Source organism: Lontra canadensis, unplaced genomic scaffold (genome assembly GCF_010015895.1).
Source record: "Lontra canadensis isolate GAN:19392208 unplaced genomic scaffold, GSC_riverotter_1.0 scaffold11, whole genome shotgun sequence".
NCBI classification, from domain to species: domain Eukaryota; kingdom Metazoa; phylum Chordata; class Mammalia; order Carnivora; family Mustelidae; genus Lontra; species Lontra canadensis.
In genome coordinates this window covers 27,594,837-27,608,161 of record NW_022631005.1, presented here as the reverse complement: position 1 = coordinate 27,608,161, position 13,325 = coordinate 27,594,837, and the positions used below count along the sequence as shown (strand labels likewise).

Sequence of the window (13,325 nt, the reverse complement as noted above, 5' to 3'; positions counted from 1 at the left end):
CTAGCTGTGGATATCATGCATGATTTGGTAGACACATTTAAGGTCATTTGATAGCTCCCTCGCATCAGCAGCATCTACCACAACAATGAGATCAGCTCTCCCAACTAAATGGCTCACTGCCTAATTTTGAGAAAACTACTTAATAAACCATATGCTATTCCATATAAATAAAACATAAAAAGAATAAGTCCTATTCTGCCCCTAACTACTAATATGGACTTTGCCAAGTCACTTACAGTATCAGTTGTCTTCCCTCATCTGTAAAATGTGATTAGGACTAGACCAAACTCTGAAAATTCCACATTACTGATGTCAGTTGTTTGCATGAGTGGTCTCAATCTTAACCACATCCACTTTTTTCAGTCCATATGTGAGGACAGCAGACATCCCCATTGCAACCCACCACTATTTCCAACTTGCATACTAAAGTCACAACACACGCAGACCATAATCACTAATTGTTATTCAGGCTGCTTCTCCCGTATTAAAATATCTTCCCTACCTACTTTCCATCTACCAAATTCTTACTCACTGTTCAATGTCTTGGGAAAGTCTGCTCTGTAAAGTACTTTGGTCATCCCAAAAATGTACAAGAGATCCCAATTAAGCATTATTGCACCAAAACAGGAGTCTCATATTTTCTTATTGCACAACCCTCTGAACATTTTTAATTTGTTTGTAAAAGATACTATGTATTCCTAGTAAGAGAAAGGATGTACTCTCAATTCCAGTATCAACTTTCTAATAAGACCTCCAAGAAAGAGGAACAATCCACTATACCAATGATTCTCATTCATTGAAAATGGGAGGAAATTTGGGGGCACCTGGGTGGCTCAGTTGGTTAAGTGTATGCCTTCAGTTAAGGTCATGATTTCAGGATCCTGGGGATTGAGCCCGCATCTCTTCCCTACTCAGTGGGGAACCTGTTCTCCCTCACCCTTTACCCCTCCCCATTCTCATGCTCTCTCAAATAAAGAAAAAAGAAAAGAAAATGGAGAAAGTTTTTATTTAAGTCATCATCTCTAATATATCTCAAAATGGGATCTGGATAAGAGAGAATCAAAACTGGTCAACAAAAGCAAAGCTAGAAATTAGTAGAGTTCCTACTGCTGATAGTGAATGGTACCAAACATTTCAAAGCATTTCAGTTAGCACTGTACAATGCTCAGATTTACAGTGCACATTATATTACAAAGATTTAAAAATGACCATAAACTAGATGAAGAATTACTGAAGACTCACTTCAGAAAATTTATGATCACTTAATAATCCTCCACTGTTTTATACAGAATATCACTGTTTTAAGATAAAATCTAGAGAAACAGAAAAATATAGTAATTTTTACTTTCTTGATAAATATGGGTTATCTTTTAAAGGACCAAAAATTATATACACAATTCAAAGTTTTAATTTCAAAATGAAGGATGGATTTATATTCACTCATCCATTCATTTATCAAACACATTTACTGAACCATTACTATGTGCCAGGTAATATGTAAGGCACTAGAAATACCAAATGAATTAAGAATGATCTCTACTGTGTAATTACTTTCTTCAACTATTGTTGGATTTAATATTTCTGATTGTTTTAAGAATGCTAAGAACACATAAAAGACTAATTTTAAACTGCAGCCACACATTTAACTTTTACCGTAGTTTTTTCCCCTCAAAACAACCACCATCATCTTTATGAAGAAAAATCCCAGGCTTATTAAGACATCTCTGAAATCTCACTCCTCTGTGTATTTATCACTACACTAACCTCTGAGCTCAGAGCAGAAAGTTTTATTCATAATGAGACACAGTGCCTGAAACACAGTATGCAGTCAAGAAATGTCTCTTCGGATTGGGAGCCCAAACCCTGATGCAGTACATGGGTGGTATAAATGAGTTGTAGTGTTTGAACAAATGTGAAACCATTTCAACTCAGCACCTTAATTTTAATGTAATGTATAAAAGTCACCAAAAGTGATGGAATGCTGAAAAACAGTAAGGATCATTTGTTAAATCAAAGTAAGAGTAATTTTTTTCTAATTTTTAATTTTCGCAGTTTTTTCCTTCAGTTGCCATTTTTACTAAATCACTCATTTGTATTTTTGTACCTTTTTTTTTTTTTTTACTGCTGCGGCATTCATTAGAGCAAGATTAACACAATTCTGAAACTGAATAGGTATTATTTAATTCATTTAATTCAGCTCCAAGTTCCAAGTGCATCAGTTAAACTGGGTTATGGCATGGGGAATACCACAGACAACCACAGACTTTAATTTATTTCTGTTAAGATTCTATTAAGACCAAGCACATTACAATAAAGTGCCAGTATTCTGATAAATAAATACTATGGAAGAGGAATGAACAATATTGAGGACTCATCAACAAAGAATAGCAGAAATCCTTTTTCACTCAAGTCTCCAGACCTTTCTACAGATCTAAAAATTCTTAAGGTCAGCTTAAATGTGATATGGGCCTAATAACAAAAACAAAGTACTTATTTTTAGGTTTTGCTATGAGAGTTTCACATAACTTCTTGCTGACAAATCTGCCCATGGCCAGGGCGCCTGGGTGGTTCAGTCCATTAGGCATCTGCTTCGGCTCAGGTCATGATCCCAGAGTCCTGCTCAGCAGGGAAGCTGATTCTCCTTCTGCCCCTCCCCCTGCTCTCTGTCAAAAACAATAGACTGTATCTTTAAAAAAAAAAAAAAAAAAAAAAGCAAAAAAAACCTGCCCATGGCCAAGTGTATAGGCTACATGCTATTACACTGAAATATGCTCTAGGGCATAGAGAAGTAGAGGTTTCACTCTGAGAGTTTGTTAAGTATGCTGGTTTCTGTGTACTTTAGGTAATATATCTAGTGACATTAACCCCAGTCGGGAATTGTGCTAACAGCTTCAGAGACTGCACCAGGCTACCGGAGATACCCAGGAATGGTGATATGAACAAGGTAAGGGAGTAGAGGGTCACAGGAGTCAAAGCTGAGCTGGTAACAAAAGCAGAAATACAGTGGACTTTATCATGGACTAATTAGTCCAGTATTTAGAGGAACAATAACTCTTTACAACAGCACAAATACCATATGACACTAAAAATAATTTCATCAACAATGTTACCTGGTACCACCTTTATGGTTATCTGAATGAAGAAAGTTTCTATATTGTAGATATATTCTCTAGGACTTCTCTGTAGAAAATAAATAAACAATATAATAGCCTATTATCCCTATACTTCGTATTATTTCTGAAGCTATTTCTACAAATAACTGCAAGAACAGTTATTTCAACTTGTTCAAGTAGCTTTGAAAACAAACCAAAAAATTATATTGGTGGACCTTAACAATACTGGATTGTTCTTTTTTACCAAAAAAGAAGGCAAACAGGAAGGTGATCAATTGCAGTATATGCCACTTACTAATGGGTAAAGATTAAGTTGTGAAAATTGGCTTACTGAAGAGTAGGCAAACTAGAGAACCATTATCTACTTTATTTCTGTCCATTAATATTTCCCAATTGATCAAAGCTCTGCCTATTAAAATGGAGACATCAGAAAACACCTTTACTATCACAAATGAATCAATTCTAACAAATCACAAAAACTGCACTGTTAATCCATATATCACCTTCTATGTAAAGTGAATTAAGGTCCAGAAAATTCAAAGAATTTGTCGAGGATTATACAACTGTATTTTCCATGTTTTAATAATAACAACAAAAAATAAAAGTTGAAGGAATTCTAGCATCAATTTGTAGAACCAGAATAAAAATTTCAGTCACTGGTCTCTTTTCCAATGTACCACACTAATGCAGCCTGGCATCAAATCAGTGTTACAGATCTGAATTCATCTTGGCCAGAATCTACACATATATAACCATAGGTGCTGTAAATTGAGAAATGATATACAGTAATAGGGAAGATGTAAAGAAGAGCACTGTTTTTCTCATACTACAGCAGAAAAGCAGAGCAAAAGGGCCAACAAGAAATATGGAAAGGTTTGAATCTTCTTGTTTCCCTAAAATATATGTAAGTTTAAAGGAAATTTTTTGATTCATTTTTAAATGAATCAGTTAACATCTTTATATAAGTATGCATGAGATTGTAATCTGTAGCTCTGTAAACATGTCTTTTGAGCTTACTCACTATTCAATAACACTAGGTGGAAAAGACATATTTAAGAAAATGCTAATAATACTTTATTGGACCAGGAGGATGAAATCTTTAATCCTTATCCATTTAGTTCTGTATCAAAAAAGATTTGAAAAGCAGAATGAATAACAGTATATGCAGCAAACTCCAATTCGTGCTAAAATAAGGGAGCTATACTTCTTTCTATATGCACAGAATTATAAAAACACAAAAGACATTTCTAACTGAAATGAGAAAATAGGACAAACTAGGGTGAAAAAGAAAACTACTTTCACTATCTACTCTTTGGTACTGTTTGAATAGTTTTTTTCTTTACATGTTCATGAACTACTTTTTTTAAGTGGTGGGGGGAGGGGATAAGATCTTTGATTCTGACACTATCACTACCAGAGGACATACACTCTATTCTTTACTCCCAAAGTTTCACAGAAATGATTAATATAATTTTAAGTACCCTGCTTCATTTTAAATAAAATCTAAAGTTTACTCCTCAATTCTATCTTTATATTAAACACAAATAACAAAGACCCTTTACTTGTTCTTTAACTTTTAGATAGACGTATACTAATTCTCTGTGAGTTTTCACGGATAATGAAGTTCAAGTGTGCACTGGCATTAAGGCCTAAAAAACATCTTCCATTTTTATTCTTCTATAAATATAACTGGTGAAATTTCAAGTTCACAAGATATTTTCTACCATACACATTATAGCGATTTCAATGAATCCCACTATTCCAACAGAAACAGAAATCCTATAAGATACATAAACACAAAATAGAATGACACTGCTTCTAAAAAAAAAAAAAAAACTTTAGAAAAGGTAATTCAGTTTTAATTTATTTTCATCACTTTTTCTTCATGATCCAGATATTTTAAAATGCAAAGAAAATTAACTTTCCATGATATGTCAGGGACTGGCACTAAAAAAATTTTCAGACTGCAAATGAGTTATACAAATGAAAATATCAAATGGAGATCCAGTTATCAAAATGAAAGCACTCAACATATTAAAAGTTCACAATTATTTGTTTAGACCACATAAAAAAGTCAGCTTGCTAACCAATTGTTGTGATTTTAAAGAATTATAGCAGAGGTTTGAAGAAAATAGATTAGTTAACTTATAAAGAGATTAAAGAGCTTGAAACAAGTATTAAAAAGAAATTTGTGCCTTTATTAGAATGGTGTTAGGCTTTAAATATACCAATTTTGGTAATCAAATTTACTTTTAATAAGAAATGACACTACAGAACTGCAGTACTGGTCCAACAGTCTTCTCTTTACTTTTCCTTTAAAGCAAGAAACAGGATTCGAGTAGTCAGAAAGCACTAGCGGGCATCAGTTAATCCAAGATACTAGCTTCTTAGTTCCAAAAGCACTTGCAAAGAAAACCATTGGGGGGTACAAGGGGGTGGAAGCCATTTGTAATAACTGGAATCCCATGAGTGTGTGTGTATGCCAAGTCTCAGGAGGCTTTTTTTTTTTTTTAATTTATCCTTTACTTGGTCACTTGTTTCTCCTCAAATACTAGTTTTTCTTTGACTTTTTTCCTCAAAGTATAAAAAGTATGAAATATAAACAAGCTCTTGCATTGCACACTTAGAAGTGTACAACTCAAGCATTATAGAGCTATCTACATACCGATAAATCCCATCAAATCTTGGATAATTCAATAATATACAAAATATCAGGGCACAGAAAGAACTAAAACCCACTTCTTTTTGTTACACATAAGATTCAAATATTCAGTCTAAAGAAAAACACTTAATCATTTTGGCTCTCCTCTACATTCGTATGTTGATACACTTATTAAAATATTCCTGTATAATTATGTTTGGTCTTCTTACTTCAAGTCAGGTTTAAAACCTCAAAACCAGCCATCCAGACAAAACAGGTAATCAGAAAGATTATTTCTTCCCCACCTCCCTAGCCCCAATAATTATGAAATCAATTTTACGACATGACTCCAAACACTGGATTGTGACGACAAATGCTAGGTCCAATTTCTTCATAATCCTTTTTGGTGTGGCATACTTGGTAGAACTCAGGCTGAAAATAAAAACAAGTATTTTTACAAAGGTCAAAAGTGTACCAACTCTCAAAATGCTTTAAAATAGAACAAAATGTTTACTATTAGTCCATCTGGGTATTTAAATGAAGCTTAAAAATTCTAGAAACCGTGACTTAAAAATCAGCTACAAACAGTTATCAGAAATGAAAAGCAGGATTTAACACATGTCCTAAGACACATCCTCCTACCTCAACACGATTCTGACATTCTGAGGACTGGAAGACTGATTCTCAAAAGCTCAAACTATTCTGATGAGATTTCCCCACACTGTACAATAAATCAGTATTCTAAAAAAGCAGCATTAATTTAAAATATAAATAAGGGGCACCTAAGAGGTGCAGTTGGTTAAGTGTCTGACTCTTTAGGCTCAGGTCAATGATCTCAAGGCCATGGGATCAAGCCTACATTGGGCTCCATGCTGAGCAATGAGGAGTCTGCTTCAGATTCTCTCTCTCTCTCCCTCTGCTTCCCCACTCGCACTGTCACTCTCTCTCACTCTCTAAAATAGATACAATTTTTAAAGTAAAGTAAAATATAAACTCCTCTTAGTCATATACAAAAAATTCTAGATTGTTTCCTCAATAAAGGTCTGATATAGATAGAGGCTCTCTCTCCCTTAACTTCTTCAAAGGGCAAACTTACAAACTCATCAGGTTATATGGGACAAATGGAAGATAACTAAAATAAGGAAGAAAGTAACTACCTCTTATTTTTCAATGGTTTTAAAAATCCAAGTTTATGTAATTTTCAATAATTCAGATAAAATTTCTTTATCTTATTTAATACTCTGTACTACAAGATAAAGCACTGATATTTAATAGGCAAATGATGTTAAATTATCTTTTAAAGAGGTTTTAAGATGTTTTGTTTTGGGGAAATGGCTCTTAGAATAATTCCCTTTACTAACTTTTGAACATCATACTTCCTATGCAGTGATCTTGATGTTTTTAAATATTTGCACAGAAAAAGCAATGACCTTCTGATATCTGTATCATCACAAGATTAAAAGAACTTTACCTACAGATTAATTTTAAAACTCTTAAGTGTTCACTCTAAAAAACTGTCTAAGCAAGCAAAAACTAAAATCCAAATACCTACATTTTAAAATACTATGTACATACAGACGTTTCTAATTTTAAAACTTTCTCATGCAGATAAATTTAAAGAAATTTCCCTTGTTATTCTACACTGCATATATACTGGCAATTTCTTCTCTCTGGGAAAAAAAAATCAAATTTGAAATAGAAGCTTTATCTCACCGTGGAAGCCAGCATGGATCCTCCAAACCAAACTGCATATCGCTGCATGTGGTGTGTAATGACTTGTACATCAATAGGTTTTGGCTAAAAATGACATAGCAAGAGCAGTTCAATAGTAAATTCAAGTAACAATTTCTGTATCATTTAACTGTAAATGTATGTAACACAAAACTGTGTACTCAAAAGTAAATAAAACTTCAAAAGAGGCAGGATGCATATAAAGCAAAATAGAATACAACAGAAACAAATTAAGCTAATTTTATTTTTAAAAAGTAATAATAGCCACACTGAAGTGGGGAAAAAGACTAACCCGAGTAATTTTTGAACACAGGATTATGACAAGCCCTCTGTCTTAAGATAAAAACGAAGGAGGGTGACTGGGTAGCACTGTGGGTTAAGCCTCTGACTCTTGGGTTTTAGCTAAGGTCATGATCTCAGGGTCAAGAGACCTAGCCCCGCCTTGGCCGGCATGCTCAGGGCAGAGTCTGCTTAGGACTCTCCCTCCCTCTTCCTATCTTTTTGTTTAAAAAGATAAAAATGAGGTAAATATTAAACTCCAGTTAGTATTTTTATCACTGTGGTATGGATTAATAATTCTGAAAGCACTATAATATGTATTACAGTTTGAGCAAAAACATAAACATACTGTTTCTGTCAGAGAATAGCATTACAAATACAGAAAAGTGGAAGGCTACAATGAACTTCTGGTATTCTGGAGCTAGCAGTATCACTATGAATTAAGTTTTTAATTTATATAAATATAAAACTGGATACAGGTGAGTGTGTATATGCATGTGCACAAACACCTCCCAGTTCTGACTCCCAAGAAGGCCTAAGGCAGTGACCCTCAGTAACAATGAGTATTTGGTTCCTTTTTTTTTTTTTGAAGATTTTATTTATTTATTTGTCAGAGAGAAAGAGAAAGAGAGAGCACAAAAGCAGGAGGAGTGGCAGGAAGAGGGAGGAGCAGGCTCCCTGGTGAGCAAGCAGCCCAATGCAGGGCTCCATCCCAGGTCACTGAGATCATGACCTGAGCTGAAGGCAGACACAACGGACTGAGCCACCCAGGCAATCCCCAAAATGTGTTTCCTAAATAGCATTCTCCACTAAAAGGAACAAGGGTGTCTCCAGAAAGGGGGGAAAAAAAAAAAAAAGGTTGATTCCAATATTGGAGAACAGAAAGTACAAGATGAATCTGAATTGTTCTTCTGTGTAAGGAGTAGCAAGAGCCTAAAGAATACTAGGGCCACATCAAAAGGACAAAAAGCCACCTTTAATGGTTCCCACTGGCCAAATCTGAGAAAATTTGAGCATCAAAATTAAAGATATTAATAGTATTGATATGTTAATATTTTATTGCAATGATATTAGTAATACAGCCTAAAGAAAAATAGGAGAAATCACGTTTTTATAGAGGTATTACTGAATGAATGAATGAATGAATGAGAAGGGAAAACTCTTCCTTACAGTAAAATGAGACTAAAAACCATAGAAGGAATAATAGAATTTGCAAAATACCAGTTGGCAACTACCACCTAGTGGTAACTATTTTAGAAAAGAGAAATGGATGTTAAAACCAGTGGTTCAAAGTCTGATAAGAAACATGATAGCTACATAGTCTGAAAGTATCTTCCCGTAGTATTATTACACATAAAGAAAAAATAATAACTTTATAGAGAAACCCAGCAGACACAACTTTAACCAACTGATCAAAATTAACATCTGGGACAAATTACACCATGTGTCTAGTGATACAACCAACTAAAAAAGGATACAACATCATTTCTGTGGTATTACTGCCAAAAGTACATAATCTAAACCTAACTAATCATGAGGAAATACCAGACAATCCCAAATTGAGAAACATTCTGTAAAATAAATGGCCTGTATTCTTAAAAAAAAAAAAAAGTTAAGGTTAAATAAGAAAGACAAGGGGTTTTGGATGGCTCAGTCAGTGTGGAGTCTGCTTCAGATTCTTTCTCCTTCTCCCTCTCCCTCAAGCCCTCTCCACTCAAGAGCACTTACGCACACTCTCTCGCTTGCTCTCTAAAATGAATAAATAAATGGAAGAAAGAAATGAAGGAAGGAAGGAAGGATGAATGAATATAAAAGAAGACTGAGTATGTCAGATTGAAGGGACATGATAGCGAATGAATTGAAACATGCAATCCTAAGATTGGATTCTAGACCAAAAAAAGGTATGTATTTTTTCTCCCTTTTGCTATAAAGGACAGTAATGGAAGAAGTGGTGAAATGTGAATCAGGTCTATAACTAGATTTTTTACTTTATCAGGTTAGTTTTGTGACATTTGCAATGTCCTGTTTTAGGGCATACACACTTGAGTATTTAGGCGTGATGGGACATTATACTTCCAATTCATTCTCAAATAGTTCAGAAAAAAATATTTGCACATATAGGTATGTGTGTTTATTTGCGTATGTAGGTATCTTTGTAGATACAGAATAAAGCAAATATAAAATGCTAACATTTGGAAAATCTAGGTGAACGATATACAGAAATTCCTATTAGGTTTTGTACGTTTTCTCTAAGTATGAAATTATTTCAAAATAAAAAGTTTAAAAATATTTACATGACATAAAAAATGGCACTTTTTTTTTGGTTAAGAAAAGTTATTTAGTTGTCATTAAAAATTACAAATTGAAAGGCAATAAAGTCAGATTTAGATACAGATATATTAAAATGTGATGAAAATCCATAAAAATATAGAGTAAAATAAAAAAGAAGGCAGAGTCCTCCAGTAAACTGGATTTCTCCTTTATCATTAATGTCAGTACAGTGCTAATATCACTGAGGAGGAAAAAAAAGTCATTTCTTATTTTGAAATGTACAAAAAGCCTAAAAATGTTAAATTTTTACTTTACTAAAATACTATACTAATAAGCGGCATTTGTTTCATTTCATTTATCTATAATGAGCCCATTACAAACTAAACAACTACTTTGAAACAAACTTTTTTTACTGTGCTCCAAGCGTAAGTTTAAGATAATCAAAATTTAGGGACTGAAAACAGTCAGCTGTCATGCAATTTCTAAACAAGCAGCAAACCCTAGAAGATTATGTTTTACTTTTAAATAATTTTGAATAACTAGTAGTCTCAGATGAAGCCCTAATTCTTGATAATTTTCCAAATTGAATAAAGCTTGTTTTTATTTAGCAGTGTATCCTCTAAGTCAATATTTTGCTTCAATATTCTACACTGAACAAGGATGAAACATAACATTTACTGAAAAACTATCTCATAAATATAGAAAGCAAGCATCTGAGAACTTAAATTCATTTTGATTTTGACAGCAAACCCAAAGTCCAGGACATGTAAAAGAAGTTATTTCTGCTAAACCACCAACTGGATTTCACACTATGAGGCTGCTGTGGGGAAGCTAGAATGAGTCTGTGCAAGCAGGATAAGCCTCACAACATCAGGTTCTCTATCAACTAGGCTTTGTTGTACTGCTATAGTACTCTTTAAAATTGTGTGGGTCCTTAAGGAGTATTATCCCTAAAATATGCAAGGAATGCTTCTCTATGTAAGTTATCCATGAGATACGTATGAATTATTGTCACTCACACAGGCTAACAATATTTTCCATAAATGTTGATACCATCCTAGAGGAATCAAATGACCAATCAAGGACATGATATTCTTGAACGATTCCATGTATGTAAATCCTTTAAAACTATATGTTTTTCTGAATACATGCACAGTTAAAAACATGACCCAGGTAACCTAAACTCATGATAGCAACTACCCTCAGGAGGAAAAAGAAAGAATGGAAACCAAACAGAGAAAGGAAAAGGTCTAAGGAAGGTAAGATACTCTTTTTGTAATATTTTATTTCTTAAAATAAGATCTCAATATGATTGACCACTTTCTATTAGAAAACCTGACAGAAATCCTCTTATTTCCCTAAACAAAAGCAGAAGTTGACAGACATTTCCCATCCCCACTACAATTATCAAGGCACCCTCAACCCTCCCACCAATATCTGAAGAAACCAACCTTCAATCTGCCACCACTCAATTCCTCACTTAATTTCAGCCTGGCGTCCACAGTTCTTTTCAAATCTCTTTGCAAGCGACGTCCAAAGTCCCTGAACATGGTTGAACCTCCAGAGAGGACGATATTCTGTATCATTGGAGAAAAATATGTAAGTATGATTTTTATTTAGAAAGAAAAACAAAAAATTTTAAGACCTATGAAACAGTACTAAAATCCTATCACAGGCTTTTGAAGAGAGGATTTTTAAATTTAATATTCAACAATGGACAGAAAAAGAAGTTTTTTTAAAAGAAAACCTTGAACAATTTTGCTGTAAATACTGACCTTATAGAGTGGACGCCTGACATCGATAGGGCAATTCTGAATTACTTCATCTACAACTTCTGAGATAGGTTGAGTAAAGTCTGGATTAGCAAACTGAAAAGTAAAGGTGGATATATGATAGAGATTAGATCCCTACTTAAATATCACAATAAAAAATTAAGAAAGTTTTGAGTTTAAAAAAAAAAGGACTTTTTACAAACATAAATTCTGGTCGCTAACTCAAAATTAAAGACTCTGAAATCAGAGATTTCAGAAGAAATCAAATTATAGTAATGATGATATATACCATTTCATAATCATCAGAATAGCAAAAATGTAAAAGCACATGTATACCATGAGCTGGTAAAAATCCGTACACATGCACATGAACAGCACTCTGAAAATCTGAGCTGACCAGCACATTCGTATTTGAGGTCAAAAAAGGAAATGCCCAGTCTTCTCATTTCAGCTTTCATACTGTAAGTGTCCTTTTCATGATCTATTTAGTGCCACAGTTTCCACATTTTTGTGGGTACTTTTGCTATTTAAAAGGGTCTCTGGGGCACGTGGGTGGCTCAGTTGGTTGGGGTCTGCCTCTGGCTCAGGTCATGATCTGAGGGTCCTGGAATTAAGCCCTGAGTCGAGCTCCCTGCTCCACAGGGAGTCTGCTTTCTCCTTCACCCTGCTTTTGTGCTCTCACTTACTCTCTTTCTCTCAAATAAATAAAAAATCTAAAATAAATAAATAAAAGGTTCCCCAACCATAGTAGTGCCAAAGTGATATCTACTATTCCTAAGCATAAGGCTATGGTATATGTCATGGAGAAAATACAGTTTTGGATAAGGTTCATTCAGGCATGAGTCACAGTTTTGCTGTTGGCCATAAATCAATGACATATACTAAATAGTGCATCTTTAAACAGAAACACAAATAATAGCTCTATGTTCACCTGACAAAAGTGTTGTAACCTAAAGCTCCAAGAACCTAACCCTGTTTCCCGCTATGAGCAATGATTCAGTATTCACTAATTCAGTGTTCACAGCAACTTTTTGGAGTATCTACTGTGAATAATGAGAATAAACTGTATACTCACATGATGATATAACACAGTTAAACTATTACCAACAGCTGACACTCAAAAGCAAAACTCATTTTTTAAAAAGCTGACTTCAAAAAAACTTCAGTGATTCCATATATGTAAATCCTTTAAAAATGTGTTTTTCTGAATATATGCACAGTTAAACACATGAACTGGATATACACTAAATTTATAACAGCAACTGCCCTCCAGAGGAAAAAGAAAGGATGGAAACCAAATACAGAAAGAAAAAGGTCTAAGGAAGATAAGATACTCTTTTTGTAGTATTTACTTTTTAAAATAAGATCTCAATATGGTAAATATTAAAATATTAATATGTATTTGTTTGGAATGGAAGGTACATGTATTACACAAAACTCTTCAGAATTCTTTAACAGACTGGATAAGGTGTGAGGCAGAAAGCAATTTGACAACTTCTATTATTATGGAAATAGAAC

The 13,325-nt window shown here is 33.9% G+C and overlaps 1 protein-coding gene and 1 long non-coding RNA gene across 2 annotated transcripts in view; both read right to left on the bottom strand.

Annotated features, from left to right (window-relative positions):
- Window positions 1-2,175: 2,175 nt before the first annotated feature.
- Window positions 2,176-3,940, bottom strand: LOC116866915. The gene is made up of 2 exons (XR_004382510.1): window positions 3,111-3,940; window positions 2,176-2,663 (listed from the first exon to the last, which is right to left on the bottom strand). It is a non-coding gene; the product is annotated as an uncharacterized LOC116866915 (long non-coding RNA).
- Window positions 3,941-5,290: 1,350 nt separating this feature from the next.
- The window catches only part of ACTR3 (actin related protein 3), a 53,784-nt gene continuing 45,749 nt past the window's right edge, over window positions 5,291-13,325 (bottom strand). Inside the window, exons 9-12 of the mRNA XM_032856193.1 lie at window positions 11,811-11,903; window positions 11,487-11,612; window positions 7,468-7,551; window positions 5,291-6,186 (exon numbers count right to left, since the gene is read on the bottom strand). Of these exons, the coding sequence (XP_032712084.1) occupies window positions 6,091-6,186; window positions 7,468-7,551; window positions 11,487-11,612; window positions 11,811-11,903 (399 nt within the window). The 3' untranslated portion in view covers window positions 5,291-6,090. The remainder of the gene's footprint in view (window positions 6,187-7,467; window positions 7,552-11,486; window positions 11,613-11,810; window positions 11,904-13,325) is intronic.